The 25,474-nt window shown below is 32.2% G+C and overlaps 1 protein-coding gene across 4 annotated transcripts in view; it reads right to left on the reverse strand.

Moving 5' to 3' along the window:
• Positions 1-2,066: 2,066 nt before the first annotated feature.
• Positions 2,067-25,474, reverse strand: part of LOC123522910 (zwei Ig domain protein zig-8-like) — a 269,951-nt gene continuing 246,543 nt past the window's right edge. For 3 of the 4 annotated variants that reach the window (XM_045300424.2, XM_045300423.2, XM_045300421.2), the window contains exons 3-8: positions 18,339-18,451; positions 11,213-11,423; positions 9,284-9,334; positions 7,838-7,870; positions 6,431-6,721; positions 2,067-5,607 (exon numbers count right to left, since the gene is read on the reverse strand). In XM_045300424.2, coding sequence (XP_045156359.2) covers positions 5,468-5,607; positions 6,431-6,721; positions 7,838-7,870; positions 9,284-9,334; positions 11,213-11,423; positions 18,339-18,451 — 839 coding nt within the window. In that variant the 3' untranslated portion in view covers positions 2,067-5,467. The remainder of the gene's footprint in view (positions 5,608-6,430; positions 6,722-7,837; positions 7,871-9,283; positions 9,335-11,212; positions 11,424-18,338; positions 18,452-25,474) is intronic. The other variant, XM_045300425.2, reaches the window with a different exon arrangement.

A 25,474-nucleotide genomic window follows, 5' to 3' on the forward strand; every position in this document is an offset into this window, starting at 1 on the left:
CCCAGCACAACCAAAACGAAAATGTTGCAGGCCCTGTTAATGGACGGTAGTGGAAAGTCATTCTTGTCTCCATATTTAATGTCCAAGAACAGATATTTAAAACGTTTTAATTGCACAAACTACAAAATTCAAAAATTGAAAAGGACACGCGAAGAAACAATTCGAATGAAATAGTCACAGTACCCTTCCGTTTATATATAATACATGTCATGATTACAATGCAAGTGTATTATTTTTTAATTGCAAAGGTAAATAGCATCAGGACACGACATATTTCACAAAACTGTCCAGGTTATGCCATTATAATGATAAAGTACTTTTACGGACGGTAAAGGTCAAAATCGGACAATTAAGATAGTCATCCAACTTACGTTTTCAAAAGGTCTTTGTTTCTTTCAGAGAGGAAAAAATAAAAGGTAGGCCACATTGAATTATCATCAATCATAATACGAATGTCGCCAAATAGCTTTACTTGCTCCGTTCTTTAACAACTATAAAAATTAATGTTAAAGCTAAGTATTGACAAACATTTTCTGCGTAGTAAACAATACATGTATTCGTAAACATTGTTTAAGGTTTTAGTATCGTTGACTATACATTAAAAATGTTTTCTTTGATGACTTCGTTTGAATCGAAAGCAGAGCACGTTTCCGAGTATCTAAATTAGATGTTTTATCAATAGCACGCTACACGATGTCTACCAATTCCCCTGTTTGCCCTATCGTCCATATTAGTAGATACAAGCTTCGAAAAATGACCTTCAGGACTCTTTTGAGGCTGTGACGATAGTCGCAGTATGGTTTAGGTCTTTTTCGGCGACGCCGTCTAAATTCGTTTTCGTTACCTATGCCACGTGACTTCAGTTTACAAATCAAACCACTTGATAACGCATTATAGATAATTTATCAAATTGGAAGATTTATGCAAGACCCTTCCTGATTGGACGAGAGTGTCAATTTCTTTCACTCTGTTGAGTGTGCTACGCTGAGTGAAATGTAGACAAAGCGTTTATCCTAAACGACGCTGTTCACAGTTTTAAATCTAACTTTGGCTCAGTATATTTAGCAAGAATATTGATATATCTCAAAATGATAAGTAAGTTTAATAAATATGATAAAAACCTGTTCAAATACCAACATATATCAAATTAAAGAAAGAGCTGAATACGGTCTGCGTATCACATGAATAAGGGTGTGATAAGAGTCTTTTATGTAGAGAAGTGCTTTTTAAAAGATTTTCCTTGTTACAAGTGTCGTCTGTATATGAAAAGGTTTCTTGCTTTTGTGACTTATTCAGATTGCATATTAAAATGAGTACTTGTTTGCTTTGATATATTTGTTATAAATTATTTAACTGATTTATTATATATGAATATTTTTCTTTAGTATGGTATGCAAATATTGAACTCAGTTGAAATCTGTTTCATTATATATATGCTATATAATGACTTAATCTCATTAGATTGAAATGAAGGTACACTGCATACAGTTTATCTATGTGATATGACTACGGTCAAACTTTGTTTATGAAACAGAAATATTGAAATAATTACAATTGTATGTTTTGCTTGAAAAAATTTATAAACTTCTTTCCTTATTACAATTCGCCGACCATCATTTTTAAAGATATTTCTTGTTTCTAATACACTGGCACACAATAAATACATAGATTACCTACTCATACGGAATATCTTCTTGGATATGGTGTCTTGAAACTCATTATATTACTTTAATGGTTCCCTCCGTCGCGCTCTTATGTTCAGAGCATAACGTTGGAACCGTTAAATATTATTCAAAGAAAATGAATAAACCAAGCCGAAGGGTTCAGAACATGAATCATATATTAGATATCTTCATCATACTTTTAAAGTACACCCCTTTTCATAAAATTAAATGCTAGTGCAACAGCTGAAATTACGCCGAGAGACTCCTTGTCCGGCATCACCTGTTTCAACACGTGTATTCTGATTTTATTATGAAGCATAATAAATAACAAGCCATCGCTCACATGAAAACAAAATCTTGATTATAACTTATAAGAAAAATAAATAAAACACTCGTTTAGTATCAATTATAAATTTTATTGCTCTGAAACAACCGAATTGTCAACATCATACATTTTTATGTTATATTTATACCATGACATATAATCAGGAAAGTGATGTAAACCGCTTGTAACACGGTTATGAAATAAATGTTAAGGGAAAACAGCAAAGTGTAGCACAATGATTAATGGACATTTGATGTGATAACATTTCTGAGGGGACACATTGTAAGCATAGGATAAACAATAAAAGAGACAATGCCAAATCAAATCTTTGTATTGGAAACGCTGCATTCACTTTTCAATAGATCAGCTGATACAATTCTGACAAATACATGGTAATCTTAATGTATGTAGACATCTGGTACACAGTAACAATGTGAATTCAAAATAATTTTCCAAAACGCCGATAGATTTTGACGAGCGTCTGTAATTTGAAATGCTTTATAAATAATAATCAATATAATAATACAATCTATATTGTAGGTTGGCAAAGCACTGATAATAAAAAAGATATGTTGGGAGAACAGTAGCTCTAGTCTGTATTGAATTCCATGCGTATACTTTTCGGCCAACGACTTTAACATTTAATTAAAACTTGAAACAATACAGGTGGTCGCTTAACAATATTATATTATCGTGAAAGCACATATTCACATAATATATTGTTTATTTACAAAATGTTATGATATATAAAATTATATCAATGTCCTATTTTCATCATTATTATTTAAATATATCAGGTTGGTAAAACAAATACTTTAAAAAGGGCTTGCCCATTCGGATCTCAAACATTTGTTTTGCATGTTATCAGGTCAGTCATGTATTACAACACATATTGAAAGGCTTACGGAGCCTTTGTCATATCTACCAACCCTTTCACTCAGGCTTGTGTCCATTATCAGGTTTTTGAACGATTTATAACATAGTTAAATAAAAAATCTTATTGCATACTCGTTTCTTTTCCCCGTTAAGTTACAATGGCACCGGAAACGTCAGTATTTGTCCATACACTGACGCCTGAATTTCACATCGGGCGCGTGACGTAAGTTAATGTGTGCCGTTGCATCTATTCTGTTATATAGTTCAATATTATAAATCTTATTCAGGATATTGAACAAACTCATAATATCTACAATACATTTATACGTGTAGATACATATGTAATAAAAAGATCGAGAAATATGCACTCGTTCTTTAGCCTCCTAAAGTCGCGCAATATTTCCTTTGCAGAACTCGTGCATATTTCCCGATACAAAGCTAATAACTTATAAATATGATGGTAATTTTGAAAACAGCAGAATATCTCTATTAAAACATAATTCTTCTGATAACGTTTTGCTCAGGTGATAAGCAGGAAATCAATGAAAATAACACGTGCGCGTAAAAAGATGATTTGACATGATATTGGTTTAACATTAATCTTATGATGAAACATGTATAATGCCATTTTTAAAAATGAAACACCTTAATAATTAAAAGCTTAATGTACGAATTTCAATATCATATTTGAATTTAGTTTTAAACCAATAACCGACTAACACGAGAGTAGTCGGTCTATGCAAGTGTAAGTTTACTGAAACGGTAACAATTTTTGCGTGACTTAGACAGAGTAAATAAAGGCTTGCGAAGTTCCAGCAGGAGAGCAACAATGACAACTTTTTACTGTCACTTCCTCTTTAGGATATATTACTTACTGCAGAGCAATATTAAGAAAAGGCAAATGTAATATAGAAATGAGAACAAATTCAGGACATAGGGATAGGTCATCTTTACTTGTCACTTTTCAGTTCACGCAATCTGTTAAATATTAAAATCAACCTCCCTTCCTTCCTTCATTTTGGGTGTAAGTATTGAAGATGGTCAGACTCATTTAAGCAATTATAGTTTTTAGACAATTTTCACTTTTATATTCCGATAATCTGTTAAAGACTTATTTAATGGACATTAAATCTACTGCACAAAATTAGATTTCAATTAGAAATGTATGATATACATTATTACACTCGCTCAATGTGAACATATTCCGAAAGCTGAACATTTGTTTTGATTTCAATATAATTTCAAGTTTTACGTTTCTATTTGACTTTAAAAGAGTCTGAACCAAACGATGGGTGTTGAAACAGCCTGACTTATTTCAATACTTCTTGCTTGCGAAACCAACAATGATAGATTAAATGGATAGAATGACTATTTTCTGATGAATTTCTTCCAAATATATAATTGCCAAAACAAATATGTAACAAATGTGAAGACCCGTTTCTGTATTCATATAATTTCATATGCAAACTATGTTTATCAAATTGATACATGCATCTTGGCTGTTCAGCCAGAGCAGAAACATTTTATGTAAAATTATTGAATAGACACATCTTTGACCAATTCAGATACCTACAGTTAAGGTATGACAATGTGATGAATAACATTACAATAGATTTAATAGAAAAATATTAATTCTCCTGTCGAATGTCTAGGTCAAGAATTACATTTGTTCAATATCATTGTTTCCTTTTATTTTCAGTAAATGTATAAGAATACTATCTTCTTTTAGAGTAGAAAAAAAAAACACATTCACAATTACTTCGTCACTCGATGAATCATAATCATACAATGACACTAACCAAAACATTTATTAAAATTCATGTTTCCTTTAATACACAGTAACTTCTGTTCACTTCATCTGTAAAGGGCAAATACTTCTCTAATAAAAATCATGTTTTTGCAACTGGTTTGATGCTTAGTAAATTAACCTCCGCGGAGAAAGAAAACCTCCGTGAAAACATTTACTTAGTTTTTCCAAGAGATGTTAACTGAGGGAGGTGGAACTCGACTTCTTTTCGACAAAATAAAGACTTTTTAAGTTGACCAATAAAACGATGCATCACTACAGCGTGAGTACTAGTCTTTTAAACTACACATCCAAAGAGGTCAACGTATACACTATATACGTAAAAAGGTGTTTAAAAGCGTTATAACGCCTTGAGAAAAAACGAATTTCTACTATAAACTTCATAATTATGAACAATAATACGTTTCAGAGCGTAAAGGCCACTGTCACAGTAATAAGAAATATAATTGCATGACTCTGTCATCAAAGAAATTTGCTGTAAACAAGAATCTGTGACCGATTGTTCTTTTATGTTAAGAGTGTGTTTCCTTAATGCAATCTGACACAATGCAATCTGACATAATGTTCAATGTCTATATCACGAATTGTAATTGTACATAGACTACAACCTATTCAAGATGTGACACTATAAATAAGATATAATTATGTGCTTGCTCTTGTGCAACTAGAAGTATCCAAAGATACAGTTTGATGCCACATTAATGTGTACACACGTAACTGATTTTACTGGAATGTAGTACAAATAATTAAAATCACATGAAGTCATCACTGCAATCATGACATCATAAGATGACGTCAGCTGAGGTAGATGAAAGCTTTTGTGACGACTGTAGTGAGAAAAACTGAGAAAAACAAAGTCCACCACTGCCTATTGCAAATTTGTCCGCTTTTAGCATCACCCGCAGTTCCTCTTTTACCTGTGTTTGATTTTATTTCTGAAAATAATAAATAAAACTTACACAAATATATTGTTTTTGAAATAACGCTGTATATTTCCAGACGCTGATATTTCATTTTTTTATGTGGCAAATATTCAAGTAGATGAACTTAATGCAAATAATTTTATGTTTGTTTAACTGTTATTGGATGTACAGAATATACTTAACCGTTAAATGCAAGTATGTGTATAAAGGCAAAACTATGTATCGTTGGGGCTATGTAAAACGTTTAATTTTCATTTTGAAATTCATCAAAGTAAGTGCAACACTTGATCAATCTGACTAAAGTACATCTCCTATTACGCTACGCATAGGATCTGAAAACGACCTATTCATTGCCTCGTTCTGACAGCTCTTTCGCTAGCTCATCAGAGCCTAGCTTACAACATCTTGCAAATCTACATGTAGCATTGACTTTTGATATTTACAATTCTTATGTCGTAATGTATCAGATGGCCGGTTAGCTCAGTCGGTAGGCCACTTGCTTTGTAAGCGAGGGGTCCCGGGTTCGAGTCCTGGAATAACCGCATATTTTTCTTATCCTTTGACAATCGAACACGTCTGATTGGATAACATAAAAATAGCAATAATGGAAATCCAAAATATACAGAAGACGAATGTGAATGGGTCGTTCTCAGATCTTCGTTTAGAAGATCAAGTACTTTAGTCAGATTGAACACTTGATGAGACAAATTACAATTGCTCCCTTTTCTGACAATTTTCAGGACATCCAGACAAGTATATTCGCCATTTCTTAGGGCTGCGAACATAAAAAGAAGACAAACGAGTGAAATACAGTATAGTTATAGAATTTACTTACCATTTAAGATATTCACTTTGAGACTTGCAATTAATGTTTCAGAGTTTCTGCATATATATAAACCATCATCATCTAAGTTGCTATTGTGTATTTCTAGAACACTGTCCAATTTTCTTCGTGTGATGGACGTGTCTTTTCGAATGTGAATTTTTGGTGAGCTGAAAGGCCGCAGCAATATGCCATCTCTAAACCAGTCGACATCCTGAGGTATATCTGTATTTCCAGTTACGTTGCATACCAGCCTTATTGTATCACCGGCGTTAACGTACTCATTACCAGACAAAACGATCTCTGTTGGATAGAAACATAATTTGTGTAGGTAATCTATGTTATCATAGTGTTCTATAACTCATCTGTATTTCTAAGTGATCTGTAATTCATCTATGGCTATACATTATAGTTGTAAATGAAAGATGAAATATCTTATGAAATGTTTCATAGCTACATTATCTAAAATTAAAAAAAAAACAAAAAAAAAAAGAACGCTGCGACTAATTTTTGTCTAAATTTCAAGTAAAACATCACGATTAGCCATGTCCATGACAAAATTATTAAGTGATTAATCGATGAAAATTAATTTTCTAGAACGTTTATATTATATGCTTTTCAAATTATATTCAGTTTTGTTTGTCAACACCACTATGTTGCAGAGGAAACGATTTTAACAAGATAACACGCATACAACGAACACTAATACTAATGTTTAACTTGATATGAGCATATCATAATGATGAAATTATTAAATTGCTGAATCAATCCAGCAACGTTTGAATCAATGTGTCCGAACGATAGGTTCTAGTCGATTTTGGTGCCAAAGTTTCAGTTTTGAAATTTCCTATTGTTTGTGGTTCCAGTAATAAGGGTTGCTAACGTATTGTCTTATAATGATCAAGGTTTGATAGACGTGCAAAGCAAATACAATGTAAAATCTCACCATATCTCTCAAGTAATTACGTTATCAACATGAATTTATCATACGCTTGCATTCGCACTATCAAACCTATCTTAATCTATTTATTTTACCCATTGCATGCAATATCAGTGATATTTAATCACAATATAGCTGTATAATATAAACAAGCAAAGTTATGGAAAAATGAAAACTTGCCTATCACATGTAAATATTTCAGATCCTAAATGTTAATTACTACGGGTACTGGGTTAGACAAGTCTACAATTGTTACTTGAAGTTTGTAAAATGTTATGTTTGTTTGTACTCGTCACAAAACTATCCTTTTTCATATTTCGTGGAATTTAAACTTGGAGAAATTAATTTACCTGACATTATGTAAAGTCGCCTTACCTGACCTGAGGTTACCTGACATTATATATGGCGGAACATCTAATCTTGCATTATGTGTGTATGAATTAGCTTACCTGTCCATAAATTTGGTGAAATTATCTTACCTGGCATAATGTATGGTGGAATCATATCTCCCTCTGTAAAATAAAAACAATATTTAATCATGTGAACATACTGATAAACGTTATGGATAGGAAATACCAATATCCTTACAGTATTTGCCAAATTAACATAAATGTTTCCAAACGAAATAAAGAAAAATATTGAATGCGAAACCTCAAGTCAAGTTGTCAAGCGAAAGGTAACAATGATAAATAAGAGACAACAAGAAAAATGGAACTTTGGTTTCTATTGACTGACAAATAAATTTGTTGAAACTCCTAGTTTTGTTCGGTTGCAAATAACTTGAATTTCATTTTAAAGCAAAAATTACAAATTGTTTTGCATAAGTGAACAAATTTTCAGCTGGTTTTACAGTTATCAGTCATATCGTAAGTTTGACATATCAGAATGGGGAAATATACATTCATTTAACCTTTGTTCAAGACGGCCAATAGGAATTGCGTTTTGTTTCTTCAAAGCATGCAGCTGATACAAAATTGTTATTGCTACTTTTCTCAGAGATGACTTTACAATGCAATTATTAATACATCTGCGCAACACATTTCATCTGACGTCATAAAAATGTATTTTTCAGTTGGTCCTATTTATGGCGACAAAGTTTATGAGTCATGTCACTGCTTATTAGAATGATCACACGTCTATGGTCGTTATTTAAGGTCATGAACGCCAGTCTGCATTGTTTTTGTAAACATGGTAATTTAAGTCCTGATCAATTTCAGCCTTTCTTCACTGGTACAATTTGTGCATTCCCTGGCATAAAAAGTTTGTAGATGATGATTTGAAATGATTTAAGGACATTCTACATAAATGTACACGATAGAACGGATTAATATCCGAAACTGTGTTACAATGCATGTTTGTATTTTTCTAAGAGTGCAGCTGATGAGAAATATTGATATACATGAACAGAAACAACTCGGCTAAAGATCCGATTTATTGTTGATTTTTAGTTAGGTTATCAAATTCATTGTCTAAATTAACTGCAATACCAATAATTTCATTATTTTACGCTTATTTTATGATACTTTCTATGTATATGGCGAATACGCTTTCGCCTATATGACTTTTTTACAAACTAGGACGAATATCTTACATGTCCGTATGTCGATTTCTACCCAAGATGCTAGCATGTTATTTTTGAAGAAGTGTTTCATTTACACTGTAATGTCTAATTCATTGAACTTAATACATTTTTGAAATAACAAATATCTCGGACATTCAAATTGACGTATCAATTTTAATCAAATCTTAACTCATATTGCGACATAAATGGTTTTCAAACGTTTCGATCTGCGTCATGTATTATGCACCGTAGTTACGCATTTATTTCGAAATTATCTCCGATATGCAATTCGCATCAACGTCATAGAACGTTTTCATTACGATTATATTTATAAGTAATTTAATGTAAATATTAAAAGAGTTACCTTCCGTTTCTTCTGTTAGGTGCGCACGGGAAGGTGCATCGTTCGGGCGTCCTGGCGGAGTAAATAGAAATAAAGAAATAATTAACACAATTTTATTTATCAAATAAAGACAGTTCATCATAGTTTTTAAATATTCTTTTTAATATTTCTGGCGTGTAAATAATCAATTACTCTAAGATAACACTTTAAATATTTACTATTCCAAAGCACGCTGAGCTGCGCTGATAATAATGCACCATATGCGATTAGAACTTGTAGCCTTCGAAGACTATTCAAAGTTGGTTAGTCGGATACTGGCCATGATATGAATGTGTTCGAAACGTTAACGTCTACTCAGTTACTCATTTTGACCTAGCGCTTAGTATTGTTACGCCAGATGTGTATAATACAAATTTGATAAACTTAATATTCCTAAGAAGTGGTATGAATATAGGAACATACCGGTATGTGCTACATGTATGCACTTTTTGCATTGGAAGTTTTACCAAGACTCATCAGAAAATTAATGCAAACTTGTACTCATGGTGCCTTATAGGCCTGGGGAAGGCAAGATAGATTGGAAATAAATGAATTCCGAAGCTACAGTTATTTTTTCGTCCCGATTGACTCGATTTCTATCGAATGCAGATGTTAAACTATCAATTATATTGAAATTATTAGAAATATTCAGTTTTTATGAAATTCTTTCATTTTTAAAGAGGTTAAATACAATAATTTGTTGAAAAACGCAATGAAACGTTAATCTCCATGACTTTTTTTATAAAATTATTCCATTATATCTTAATAAATAAACCAGGATGTTTTATTTTATATCACATAGTATACAAGTTAAGCATATGTATTCCCTAAAGTCATAAATCCATATAAATGTTAGAAAAACGTAAGCAATTTTGTTACGGTTTAACACATGGATTTGTAAAAACAGTAATTTCTGTTTTGACTATGTTTGATCTTTTCGAAAGATGGAAATTTAAAGAAATTTTATATCGGGAATATTAAAGTATCGTTTTAAATCAATGAATACTTATACCCCTTTAATACTTAGATGTAATTGATTATATTTTTTGCTAGTTTGGAACGAATGAAATCAATTTGAGTTTGTAGTGTAATTCATATCCAATAATGGGATTTGAATAGCATAGCGGGGAAAGCAAAATATCTGATATTTGTTAAATCACTGCATTCCAATAACTTATATATTTTACAACTGAGTTGGAAAATTCTGTCTCTACATGCAGTGATGTAAGAAGACCCAATAAAAAGAATGAAAGTTTGAACGAATTAGCTTTAAAATGAATCCCTTTATGAAGAAGAGTTAAATACATCGTATATGTGTCTTCATAGCTTTCCATTAATCTACCGTACCCACCGTTTGATGATCGCATTCGAAGAGGTAAATACAGGAATAATAATACTATACATTTACGAGTTTCGGATAGGTATATTTCGGATGTGAATTTAAAGTCGACTTTTCAATCGAGCAAATTTGTACTATATTTAGATTTCATGATATTAATAAATTAAATGTAGTATTCAATTTTCTTCTGTTATGTCAACTAGTTATAAATATCATGTCTGTGAAATGCTAAATTTTAAGAAAATAATGGCACAGAACTATTGACTGAATTTAGAAAAAAATGTCACTTAGTCATCATCAGCAAACTTTCTAAATTTTTTTCTTGATTATATTTTAGACGTTTTCATCACTTTTGTATAATGTGGAAACAATTGTTTTAAGCTCTGTATAAGAGTGATATTTAATAACTTTTTCATGGCATGCATGCAAAAATAGTGTTTGTTTTTTTCTCAAATGTGTGAATTTTTATTTTGTTTTTATCTGTAATAAATGAAATTAATAGCGATTTTATTTCCATATGATCATCTATATTGACATTTACACAGACTGCAAAAGAACTAAGACAGACTTACCCTCAACTGTAAGCAAAATATGTCTGATGAGCTTTTCTTTGGTGCTTATTTGACAATGATAAACGCCTGAATCTTCTTGTCGAATGTTATGAATTTGTAGATTGTATTCCCTCCTCTCCTTTGAGATCTGGACTGAATACCGTTTATCTGGGGCGTATATGAACTCTCCTATTGCGATGGGGTGAGGATTTGATGCTTTTCTCCACACAACCTGAAACAGGATAAAAATTAATGTAAATATAACCAAAACTTACGACTACCGGACTGTGTAATTACCTAAATATTCAAATTGAAAGGTCTTGTGTGTTGTTCTCATTATTTCCCAGACGAACTTTTTATATTTAGTGACAGCACTGTATTCTTTGCTTAGAATGTTGTGTAACTGTTTCACTGGAGATCATTACACTAGCCAGCTAAATAATATTTCCATTAGTTAAGAAGCTTCCTGATCTGGATACTGCACAGTCAGCGAGTTCAAACGTTTACAGTTCTATCCATTTTGATTTAAAAAATATACGCGATAATGTATATATTATGTTAATTATTAACTATGTTAATTATGTTATATTTCTTCTGTAGTTACTGTTGTTTGTGTAAAGGATTCACCTGGCTGTGCGTAATTTTAATTAAACTGTCTTGTTACAAAAGAACAGTGTATTATAGTGTAATGTGGTTAGGCTATTAAGTTTGCAATTAATACCTTCTGTTTACCAAATTTGTTTTTATTGTTTTCATTTTTGTTTATGTACAAATGTGCCCAGAAGGCTTGAGGAATTTTGCACCGTATTTGAAGGATTGAACAAAATTGTTTTAGTATAGCTTACCTTCCGAAAGTTTGCAGGCAGTTTCTTTACATGCATAATGAGTAAACATGAGTTTGTTATCGCAATACACTACTATTGTAATTATCTACGATGAAGAAAACAAGACCCTGTCTGAGTTTCCAACTATATGATGTTTTCGTTAGAGTAGGTCTTACACTTATATATATTTTTCCGTTATATTTTGGTTTATATTTCAAGTCTGCAGCACGTATGATGTCTATATTCTTGTAATCGTATTATTATTATTATTATTATATACCTCATTTATATAGCACTCTTTTCATATAAAAATACGTTCAAAAGTGCTTTACATAAAAAACATTTATATAATGTTCAATAAAAAATGGGAATTGAACTATTATAAAAGAAATTAAAATTACATTACGGTAATAAGATACCAAGCATTTTAAATTGGAAGGTAGGCAGATCAAAACATGAAACAAAAATACAATATCATAAAACATTAACTGACTTATCAAAGACACAGGTCAGAGCAGAATAGAACAGAAGATATCTTACATTTTGAACAGACAGAATTAAACGGTATGATGTCTGCGAAATGCATCACAGCATGCAAACCGTCCCGGATGATTGGGTCAATCCCTACCTAAACGTACCTAATCTTACAATCATTTCTCTGAGGAAATTTTAAGAGCACACTGTTTTTTGAGTACTAATAAATCGCATTAAATTAGCATTTGAAAATTTGAATCTGTATCTCATCTGTCAAGTGGCGACAATTACCTACACTTGATTTGTTAGTCATCTGATAAAGCTGGGACGGACAACAATTGAGTTGTTATATTTTCTGGTCCTTTGGGAGCAATATTTCTATAATAGATTTCCGCTTAAAGCTGGAGACGTGTTGCACTTTCCATTACCTCTCACAAACAGATTTAATCTGTTATTATTCTGCTTGGTTGCATTATAAGTTTCCAGAGTGTCTTCATTCACTAATTGACACGCGATTTAATTTAATCTGAAAACATTGAATAAACGATTATATGTGTTGTTTTATCAGATCGTTCGAAAGACAATTCCAGAATGTTATTGAAATCAAGTTATTCTGAAACCATTCGAGATACATAAATTCGCTCTAAACTATCCAGACGCACTTATAATCAATGTTAGCGCTTGTTCATCTCAATCAATATTTGTTTCCTTTCCGTATCAAATGCGTTGTGTTTATAGATTTTAAGATTCAGACTGTATTTGATAAAGTACTGCGAGCAACTCATAGCAACGACATAATCAAAAAACCTTCCGAAGACTGTCACTAATAGTCTTTTAAACAGCCCATTGTAGAAATTAATGAATTCAACGAGCACACTCATATCAAAACTTAAACTTAATTCTTAAAACCAGCACGAGGAAAGATATCAGTCGATAACAATGTAACAGCCATGCACTAATTTTGAGGGTTTTTTTTTTCATAATTCTAAATTTCTGCATTATGATTAAAGATGCGTTTTGTACAAATGCATCTGCTGCAAACTATTGTGCTTCCTTTAAGACCATTTCTGTTAATTATTTCAACCATAATTTAGAAACTTCAAAATAAATGAAAGACGTAAAGTTAAACAAATAGAATGAGAATCTTAAACTTGCAATCAAACAAAAGAGTACGTTTCATTTGAACATTTGTAAAATCTGGACTATTTTAAGCTCAGGCATTTTATAAAGTATTTTCTGTCACTATTTTCACAATATTCCGAAAACCTGAAACGTTCGGTGTTTTGAGTCATATGAAGAGAAATTTGTAAACGTGAAACGTTTATTTTTTTCGAAATATGTGACTAATGCAATTTGTGTTTTTCTGACATCACCAACACAGAACAGTTCAAACGATGGCTATCCGTCTTTAAATGGAGAAGAAAGATTAACGGTGTCCGTCAAAACATTTTTAGCAAAGTCTTGGACTTGGATAGAGAATCGTCGACATGTCGTGTGGCTTTCCCACTTAAACACGGCTCGTATAAGTTAAAGACATGTTGTTTAAAACTGTATGTGGTGGCAGTTCAAGAGTATTTGATGAGTATATGATGCATCAAAATATGCGCTGAATGGAAATTATAAATAAATTACCAAACAAAACGCACAAAAACTGACATATTCGCGATCTTCTTTGAATGTATTTACGAAAGTATAATGTTTTTTTTACGAGGCAGTTTCTGCATATCTCCAAGATTCCGTAGTAATCAACTGTTTCTACAATCCCTTGGGATCAATACTTTAAAGCTAAGTCTTGCATGGAAACTGACTTAAAAGATATGTATAAGTGTCAAGTTCTATATCAAATGGAATCTGGCTCTAAATAATGTCTGTAGAATTTAAGTGCAAGAAAAGCATTATCTGTTTTGTCATTATTAAACTTTTCATTAATTAGCCTCTGCACTCACCCTATCTATTGTAAATGCATTGAATGCAGAATAATTTCTTCCGGTAAAGAAGTACACGAGCACTTTAGATGTAACGGTACCTGAAGTCTTCTGACATCACGTTTACATCCACCATGTTCTAAATTCACGGGACAGTATAAGTAAAGTAATCCGCGCCAGGTGAAATCTCTTAAACACGCAACAGCAACAGAAGGCATGGCATGTAAACACATAAATACTCTTGTGTAATTATTTTAAAAGAAAACGCAAGAAGACAGAGCATGAAGAAAAACACCCCTAAGGATACGACGAAACAGGCCAGAAGACAGAAATCAAAGTTCAGTCCTGATGAGATTTAACAACAGTTACTGCCTATCACAGAGTCCTTCCCCTCTTCCAGACACAATCAAAGAGGGAAGCGTCGTGCCCAAATGTAAATGGGTTGAACACTAATCATACGGTGTGTCTCAAAACAGTTGGGTCGTTATCTCTTTTAATAAAACGTCTTGTAATTTTACCAAATATAGTTGAAAAATTACCATGACCAAAAACTTGTTTTTGCGTTGTATTAAAATTAGCTTTTAGGCAAATGAAATTAACATGTGTATGATATACAAAAAATAAACAGAGAGTACAAAGCCCTATCATTGCGTGATAAATTTGATCATTACAATCTGTTAAATTAAATAATCGTGTCTGTGTTTACCGTCTCTTGAGTATTTAAAAACTCTAAATCAGAGAGAGCAATATTCATAATAAAGTCATAATGAAACAGTTTACATAAATCAAATGTGGCTGGCGTTTCAATTAAATATTTCCAGTATACCTGTAACTCCACAGGGAGACGGTGTCAAAGGGAAAACTGTCTAGTTGTGATTAAAATCAAATGAACGTTACATAAAACAGAGGATAAGGCAATTAACTAATTCAATTCTCATCACAAACGAATGCCAGGTTTGATGTGATACCACCCGGAAAAAAAGCTAAGGTTGAATCTTCAACACGTTCCAATAACGCAGCCTCCCTAAAGGGCTTACCACAACACGCAGACGTGCACACGTCTATGCACACATACAATAACACATGCATACACACGCACTGAGACACAGACAAAGCAAACGCTACAGAACAAAACGAACGAGCAAAAAACACAGTTGGACACCGCCTTTGAACAGTCAGTGGCACAGCCACCACTGAGGAGCACGTATCAACTTAGAAATCGCAAACAAGCCTTCTCCTGCTATGACTTAAGTAAAATTAGCTTCTCTAATGACATATGGGATACGCATATGTTGTAACAGGTTACATCAATCGCATAGCAAGTACAAATTTAACATATCCGCAGGAATTTTATTCACACAGGCAGAATTGAATGACATACAATATAGTACAAACTGGATGTAGATGCAACTCTTTGATGGGATAATTTTCACACTTAATCTCATCTGTTTTCCTTTGTTTTAAGACAGGAGACTTCTCCCGAGACACGTGTGTAAGAAAACCATATATAACAGTCAGATATGATCAAGTTATATTAATAACAAATTGTAATGAAGATATTGTAAAAACAAAACGAAATTAAAGTGTGTATTTAGAGACATTTCGTCTGATTTGTCTTCATAGCAATTTGCCGGAACTGTTTTTGTTTCACTGGAAACAAAGTTAATCAACATGTATCATCGTCTTCTGAGCGAAATTAATAGGACTTGTGTTATCTTTCCATTTTCACGCTTCACACTTATGTCGTAGTGTGTTTCATGAATCATGTTTTATTCTGCTTGACTTATCTTTTAATAGGCAAGAGTAGTATTCTATACCTCAAGCAAGTTTTCCACTTTTTATTTTTTTATCACAGCCGCGTGGCGGCCATGAAATGTTTCCCCATACTTTCAGTCAGAGCTGTTATATTTCGATCTCTTCGGATCGTTCAGCACGACATTTATGTTGTGCTAATGTACTGTTTGATTTTTCAGCTTAAACCCCCAACTGCCATATATAAGCCACAAGATGGTGCCGGGGCAGGTTTTTATATAAATTATGCATGTTTCACATCAGGGAGCCCTTTTTCAAAATTTTAAATAAACCACTGAACAAAAAGTTATGAAAAATTGCATAAATACACATTGAAATATTCTTTATCAATTGGTGTTTTTATTTTTTAAAACAAAAAATGTTGAAGTATAGTTTCAAAAAATTATTTAAACCTAACTGCCAAAAATTTGAATTTGCTGGGAGGAGCTAATGAGGTCATGAACCCTAGAGGAACAGAGAATGTAAACAATTCCCACGTGGTTAATCTTATCAACAAACCTCATCGTCAGAAGGCTTCATATGTATTAATGCTAGAGTGCATTGCAAAACTTCTCCAGAAAGTAATCTTGAATTTTTAAACCAAATAGAATATCATAGTCATTTCTACAGTTATATTTTTATATGTCATATCATAAAAAATGTTTTAAAGAAATTGGGAACTACTAATTACAGACATACAGTGATGAATATTATTTCAAATAGCTTATCATTTTTATTAGTCCTTATCACAGCAGCACTTGCTAATTTGTGTGTATTGTTCTGCATCCCATACTTAAATAGTTTATTATTTCTACATTTATTGCTAGGTTATCTCAATTAATGGACCAGCCAGCAATGACAGAATTTTAGTTAAATGAATGTTCGATTTTGAGTTTCATTGTTAAATTTACATAAACAAGATTAAAAATCAGGAATGCTAGTCTTGACTCAATTTTTCATAGGATTGATACTGATATGGATGCACAATATGGATAATAATAGTTTTTAACCATCAAAACGTGCAAACTAGTTCAAATTTCTTCAACTGACCATTGTTTACATTTGCCTGTGAATCATTTAAAGTGAGCTATTTTTAGCTAACAGACAGCCTAGAGTAGCGTTGTTATTTGATAGGCTCCTCCTTCAAAACTTACTGCCAGGGTAGTAAAAGTTGGGGCTTTAAACATTTGGCTCGGGTGGTTCCAATACACCCGCTTTTAAAGTTTTGGGTAATGTTAAATCAGTCCCTTGAATATGGTGCCTGCTTTTTAATTTTGTCTTTTGGCGGTTTCTGTGATATGCAGGCTCCATAACTATAGATCCCCTGTCTAAATTCGGGTTTCTTTAGTTCTGCCCATTGTTTTCTTGTTTAGGGCAAAGCCATTATTTTACAAAGGGACCATATGCCGAACTGCATTCTGTGCATCAGTGAAGGTTCCTTGTGCAACGCCATATGAATACATCTGCGGATGTCTCTAAATCATATTCTGGTACTTATAACATGTGTGTAAATGTTGAGTTCTGCTCAACCCGGGGCCAGAGGGCGTGGACGGTAGCTTGTATTTCCACTACCGTCCAAGAACAGGCTCAATCAAACCGAGCCTGCAACATTTTCGTTTATGTCGTGTTGGGCGACCTTTGGTTTTCCACTTTTTGTTATTCTAACATCAATAAGGGACAACTAACTTCGACACCCAAGCTTGGAACAATGCTCAGTGGGCCACTTGGGACTTGCTTACCCAACTTGACACTTATCCCAACAAAAACGAAAATAAATGTGTTCTGACGACATGTCTGAAGCAAAGAAAAACCTTTTCACGGTTATTCAATATCAATCATGCAGCATACATTTGTTTAACAAATTTATTAAATTAATAAGATGTGTCCAGAAAAAAGGCCCACAAGGATCCCTTTGTGATAGTTTCAAATATCACAAAAATGAAAACCACGTGATTTTTCATATTTTTTGTTCATTTATTGTTTTCTTTTATTGCCTTCACAAGCAGTATTTCTCCCGCAAATATTAGAAACCAAGGATATACCTCTGATCTAAAAATGTAAAAGCTATTATAAATGTGTCTCATTGCGGGGAGGTAATTCTAAAACAAGGTATGTTTATATAACAATACTCACAGTTTTATTTCCGAGGTTTTCAACTGAACACAGTAACGTTGCAGTTTGCCCTATATGAAAGGTGACGTTGTGTGGTTGAGGAATAAAGTATGTCGGACTTTCGTAGTCGTATGCTGAAAGACAAAACAATTCAAATTAAACATAAAAATATGCTGAATAATGAGATGCCAGAACATAACCTAGATGACATATATCAAGTACATACTGAATTGAAATTTGCAAGATGAAGTACAACAGACATAGAGCTACAAAATTTACATGTATGCAATTGCAATGATGTATAATTAGTAAATTACTGGAGCCTGGTCACTGTTTATCCCTCCCAGCGCCAAATGTTAGCAGTTACATATATCCAAGGAAATATTTCTATATTAAAACAAGCAAGGTTCAAAATAGCAAAATTAAAACAATGCACCTCTATAGCTTTTTGGGTGATATGATAATTTAGCAATGGAAACTCAAAATCACAACGAACTCGCATACAGTCGGGAAATATAGTAGCGTTGTACTGGTTTAAAGCAATTCGAAATGAAAAAACAAAGACCGTGGCATACTTGATAAAATATTCTAAAAATACGGTTGCAGATTAAATGCATGAAATCTATAACCCTTTTGACTGCCTGTAAAAATAAACGTAAGATCTCAAACCTGTAAAAGATAGTGCATTCACTGTAAACAGAAATACTAGTATATTAATTGAAATTTAGCAGCTACTTATAAGCATACTTTAGGATATTAGATTGAAATACACGAAACAATTTAACAATTTGTGCAAATGGCATCACTTGCATGCTCATTTTTTTACGCACATTTCATTAAAGATAGTATGTACCTTAAATATTTATACCGGTTTATTAAATGCAAAGAGCGATGTTAGCTTGTCTCATGACCCAAACACAAAAATGATCACAACAGAATATTAATATCCGTATAAGGTTTCCCAAATTTCTCTTATCTGTCCATTTTGATTGTTTAAAGACTGACAGGCTGTGTGTCTTCAATTCTTTGTAGTTTGGAGACGATAAACTACCTTTGCTATTATTCGCGATAACTACCGGTGTTATTAGTGTTGTGAAGATACTGCTTGCCAATTAAAGGATCATAAATATATCATGATGATTTGTTACCATCAATTCACGATCAAAGACAAAATTCGTAATCCTTTTAAGAAATAACAAAATCAATATTTTTCAAAATTTCATTTCCTTACATAAAATTCGTATCATGTTGGATAAGAACAAAATGTACGAGTACTTGTCAAATTTAAATGCAGCAAACCAGAATGTTGTATCTTTGAAAAAGATTTATTGACGTGCGCACTATTTCAAATTTGAAGACATTGTGTTTTACATTTACAATCACATTTAATATTATGCGTTGATATTTTTGTGCAGCTTAAATGTTTCAATCTGAGAAAATGCATTTTGTCAACGTTAAATAATATAACCATATCACAACATGCACTATTTGTATGAGCAAGAGTACCCTTAACATTCCTATTTCTTAGTTTTAGTAATAATGTTGCAATTTCAGAACATGCAAATGAATAAACAAAATAAAATAATAAACGCATTTAACATGGTACTAAGTCTGAAGTATTGGTACGCAAACAAAGGAAACACTATGACAAGAAAACCAGTTATTATTTTCATACAATGTACAACCCAAGAAACAGTCTTTCTTCCTTATTTAAGAACGTCTATACATCCTCGTATTTGTTGCTTAAGGATACTCTAGGGTGTCAATTGACATTTTTTCAACATTTCTTGTTTATATTTCATATAAAATCAGCAAACTTTCCTCTATTAGATGCCAAAACATGAATTTTAAAGTTAAACAGTAGATATTTGACATATGTTTACAATAACACCCTTTTGAAAAGAACAACCATGCTTTAAATTTAGTCACAGTAAGTCTGGACCATCAGCTTAACATTTGATTTCCTGAATCTCAATGATTATGATGTGGTTACTTCAAGGCTCTAGAAGGAGCGTTAATGGAAGTTATATTGTCTTGATGTAATCGAAATTATATAAGTGAATTTCATCAGTTACATTTAACTGATTCTGACTGGCTGTCTTAGTGGAGAGGGTTTATTATTTGTGAATAATTATTACTAATTTTTCAAATCGTGGACCTATTAATACATTTAATGAACGAATGAAGTAGTTTGATTCGTTGGCAGAAAAATAAGGGAAGCTCACGCTTTGATGAAAGTGGGACCTAAGGATTTAATTCACGTTAGACATTTTCTTCGGTTTCTAACAGAAATTCACAAGTTGGTGAAGTTTTTTTTTTGTGATTCAATTCCTCTATATATGAAAGAAATTGCATAACAGTCTGTTCCTTTGAATGATATTCTATAAAAGTGTATCACAATTTCCTAATAAATGAACCCATTCCTGAATAAAATCACTTTTAATTCACAGGAGAAGGAAACAGATACCTAAAAATAATTGATTTGCCTGTAACTCCTTTTTTTTGGCAATTTAGGGAATATCTGCGATACACTACGTCTTGGCCTCCCATACTGCACACCAAATTTTAGCTCTTGGAGTACTGATGAGAGAGTTGAGTCTGTTTGAAGATAACAATAGACATTTACATATTTTGTTATCTTAATCGAGTCATGATGCATAAAATGTTATTAATATAGTACCATGGTATAGATCAAACCTTCACCTTCATTTTGGTATGCTACACATTATGTTTATTTTTAAGAATGTGGAGAAAAGTTAAAACAGGTCACCCCTCTACCCCTTAGTGTATCCTTAAATAAACCAATGACGACTTCAATATTTCTGTATGAGAAATATGAATTCTTGGCTTCAATTTTGAAAATAATCCCCGAGCTCAGTCTGTCCTGCTGTTTCAGGATTAAGGTCTAAATCAAACATCACTTGCTTTGAGATTGATCTCCAAGTTTAACCTAATAACACCAGACAGAGAGGAGTAGCGTATCTAGCCAATATGAAGATAACTTGTCTCAAAACACCGCAATCCGATTTGTTATAGATTTATTGCAATTGGTCATTTTCATTATGAATTCAGATGCTTGAGTTTAAATAAAATCTGCGAAAAGGTCCTTTGGCGACAAAATCAAATCAAATAATTCAACCTTATCGAACTGTCCTTATTAGCTTGAACAAAACAATGCGGTGCCGATTGATGGATTGTATGCACACTCTTTACGATGTATTTCTATTTATAGTTTCGCAATCATTTTCATGCGATTGAACATGCGACATCTAAATTGATAATACTTTCCCAGAGCTTCAAATGGAATTAGGATTAACGTGGAGCAAATCCTAAATTCAATTCAATACTTTTCCCCTGGATAATGCTCAACAGATTCTCTTAAAACAAAAACAGGCAAGTGTAAAACCTGTCAACATAATATACTCAACAATTCACATGACGAAGGTTTAAAATTATTATTTTACATTTTTTCATGTTTTTTAGAATCATCCGCTTTCTATAGATAAGACGAAAATTACTTGTGCTTTAGTTAAATGTCAGTAAAACTGTTTTGCAAAAAACTGTTTTATAGTAAACATATTGACATTCTGACGAAAGCATGTGCCTCCATTTGTCGTAACAATCCATAGTATCACTATTTTATATTACATATACTCTTCTACAAACAACAATATATTAATTCAAGTTAGTGCCCATGTTATTATATATTCCCCATCAATTTCGTTCCAATCTTGCTTGATAACTCTTATGCATATCTTATTATAGAGTTATTTACAAACAAAAGAGCATTTTACCACTTTATTATATCTTAACTGGACGATAAACCTATACGTTATTAAACAAGTATTTAGTATCATTGCACGTTACATTTAAGCAAAGTAAATTGAATGTAATTAGAATGCAGATATGGTATTAAATATTCATCAGCAATGCGACAGCAAGCACATTAAGTGTGATTAATGCAGCAGAATAATTTGTTTTTATGTGATAGCACCAACACATCATTACGTTTTTCTAGTTCGGCAGTGCACCATTATGCTTCTGTTTCTATCAAACCGGTATGTTGTTGCTTACGTTAGTGCCTCATCATTAACATGGCAATTACTATAATATATGATAACCATCAAAGTCTTATATTGTCTTTCACTTAAAATTCTATTTCAACTTTCTATTACCGGTGGTCCAAACTGTGTTGTGTAGAGTGTTTATTTGTTGATTGTCATTTTTATGAATTCTTGATAGAAAAAACATTGCAACTTCTTCACTGGGAGTCAAGTCCGCATTTTGCCATTGCAAGGGTGAACACAAACTTATAGTTCTTGTAAGTATTTTTAATCAATCTAAACATGTAGCTCAAAGAATTATCTGTTGATACATGTATTAGGCTGCGCTTGGTCCATACATTTTTTTGAGTAATTGTCCATGGTCGGATTTGATATAACAAGCGCTTCCTGTCCTTCGTTTTGTAGGCTTTGTTATTGAAAAATAGTGCAGATGGCGTCATATGACGTTGCCATGGATACTAACATTTACTTATTTTATGTCCGAAGAAACATAAATTCTAAAAGTTTAATTAATATTTTCCTAATCCTCATTGTGTTATACATTCATTCATTGATGTTTAATGTTATGTGAAGAAATAAAATGACTTCTTTCTGGATATTTATTGAACACCCCAAGACTACCAAAATAGAAATAGACAATAAGACCATTATCAACAGTAAGAAGAAGCTGGATGGTGTTGACTAATTTAGAGTGAAGATTGAACTTGTTAACAATTTCCTAGTAAGCTATATGTCACTGTCTACTATAAAAGCACAAATAGTTTGGTAAGACCTTTACACAACATTCAACGCATTGGTAATATAGAATTACGTTTTATCCTTACAATGTTAATTAGGTTTAAGCTTCTTCTATCATGTTACCCTCCAATATGTTGATGACTGTAGGATAAACGGTAAATATTATCTTGTTCTTTCATCAACATGTTTCACCACAGTATATAACTGCATGCTTTAAAATAATAAGAAATAAAGAAATGCTGTTAGATATAGTTACTAAGGAATCATTCTAAAGGCAGTTGTAGGGTTTTAAACATGTATTCGTTTAATTTTCTGAATCGTATATCAAATTTCACATAAAAATACATGATTTTTTGTATCTCTTGTGACGAAATGAGCTAGAAAACCAATAGACTGGGATGAGTATCCAACTGTAATAGCCAGAGCTCCTTTAACATCAGCTCCCCGCAGAAGTGTGGACGTGTTAATAAAAAAAAATGAAGAATACATAAAATACACAGACAACTTTTAACAAACTTGTAACAAACACAAGACATTGCAATTTACATTGTAAAGACATGGCAATAACTTTTGGCAAATGTTTATCAAGTTCGATGTGAAGTTAACTTCCTTCATTTTCATGTTGAACATTTTAATAGAAATGTAAGATGAGAAAATGAGTGTTTTTCCATTGAATAATGTCTCTTCAATTGCACAGACAGTATGTCGCTACCTGATAAATTGTAAGATTGCAATGAAACTCGTTTTTAATGTGCGTTATGATTTTTAGTTGATTACACATGTGGTATTTATAATGATACGACAGACCTAAATTAAAGCATTGAACGAAATCACTAATCTGTTTAAAGTAAAGCAGATGGTGAAAACTTGACGTTGCATTGTTCACTAGATTCTTGTCAATCAATAACTGACAATAGGGACCTTGTAAAATCTATTTTAAAAGCCATTAATTATCCATTTTTATGTCATGATGAATGATTAAAATGTATCCTAGAGGTTTCTGCTTAAGATCATAGTTCTACGTCTCGATTTAATTCTGTCAATGAAAGTGTGTATTGTTCTGTTTTATTTATTCTGTCAGATAGAATAAAAAAAACACTTGTCTTTGTATCCGTATTGGAATCAGATGATCAATGACCTCATACCGTGCGTCTAGTTTAAATGAGAATTTGATATATCGGTATCATTATCATGATTATACGTCATATTCTAGTTCAGTTCTGTAACTTTATAAATACCATGCATCATTCAGGAGTGGTATTCTTATTTCTGTAATAATCTATCATATGAAATAACTCTTAAAGACAGGTTATGTATATTGTCATATTTACGTTTTCAGAAAATAATTTCTAATGCATTCATTCTTATTGTTGGTGTCACGATTCTTCCAGTAACATTAATGCTGATCCTTTATGATCCAAAATGCGTATGGTCAAATAAAGAATGGCTGAAAATGACGTCCTTAACTATGACTGAGAACATATTTATGCTATAATATGTTTAAAGACTGTGCTTGTCATATCAGTTCATACTGAGCTTAGGCATATAATTAACTTACTATGACTGTAGTTATAGTCAATTTACTTTAATTCAGTAGGAAGTCTATAATAGTTATTGAATAGTCAGTCATGCTACACCTTTACCTTTGTAGTAGGATTCGCAAGTTATTTACTTAAAGAAGAAGTAACGGACCAAAGCATATTCTCAACTTGTCAGAACTGTAGATACCCTACTTAGTTTATATGATTAAAATGTAATTCAGAATTAATAATGGTTCAACTAATTTAGTATGATTTCAGCATGATAGAAAAAATGAGCTAATATATATTTTGCTATTACCAGAACTTTCAAGTAATTCGTTCGTATCGCTAGTCTAATAAGCAAATCACTAGCTTTACTATAGATTTTCAAACTATTACCTCATTTATCTGTAAACTGATTTAGAAAATATTTCCAATGTTTGTAAACCTATGTTTTACTTTAATTACTGTTATTAACAACCACATGCTTCGCTTCAAAATCTGTAATTAATTCAATTAATGAACATTAACCTATACGTAAAGTTCAGCGTAATTACAAAGGAAACAGAAAATATATACATTTTATATGGTTGTAGGCCTTTATCTGTTTAAACTATTATGAAAATGTAAAGGAAAGAATGTCGATCTCTGTGTTTTGGTGTATTTTCTGCTTTTAAGAACAGGTAACTGAAAGTTGGCAAACAGTTGTTTAGCTGATATTATATCTGAATTGGGATTGTTTCTACGAGACTTTGACAACTATAAGAAAGCTTTAGCAGTTCTTACCCATATACTGAGCATATGAGCCCAATTTTTCAATCTGATAAGTTTAAAG

Source organism: Mercenaria mercenaria, chromosome 8 (genome assembly GCF_021730395.1).
Source record: "Mercenaria mercenaria strain notata chromosome 8, MADL_Memer_1, whole genome shotgun sequence".
NCBI lineage: Eukaryota > Metazoa > Mollusca > Bivalvia > Venerida > Veneridae > Mercenaria > Mercenaria mercenaria.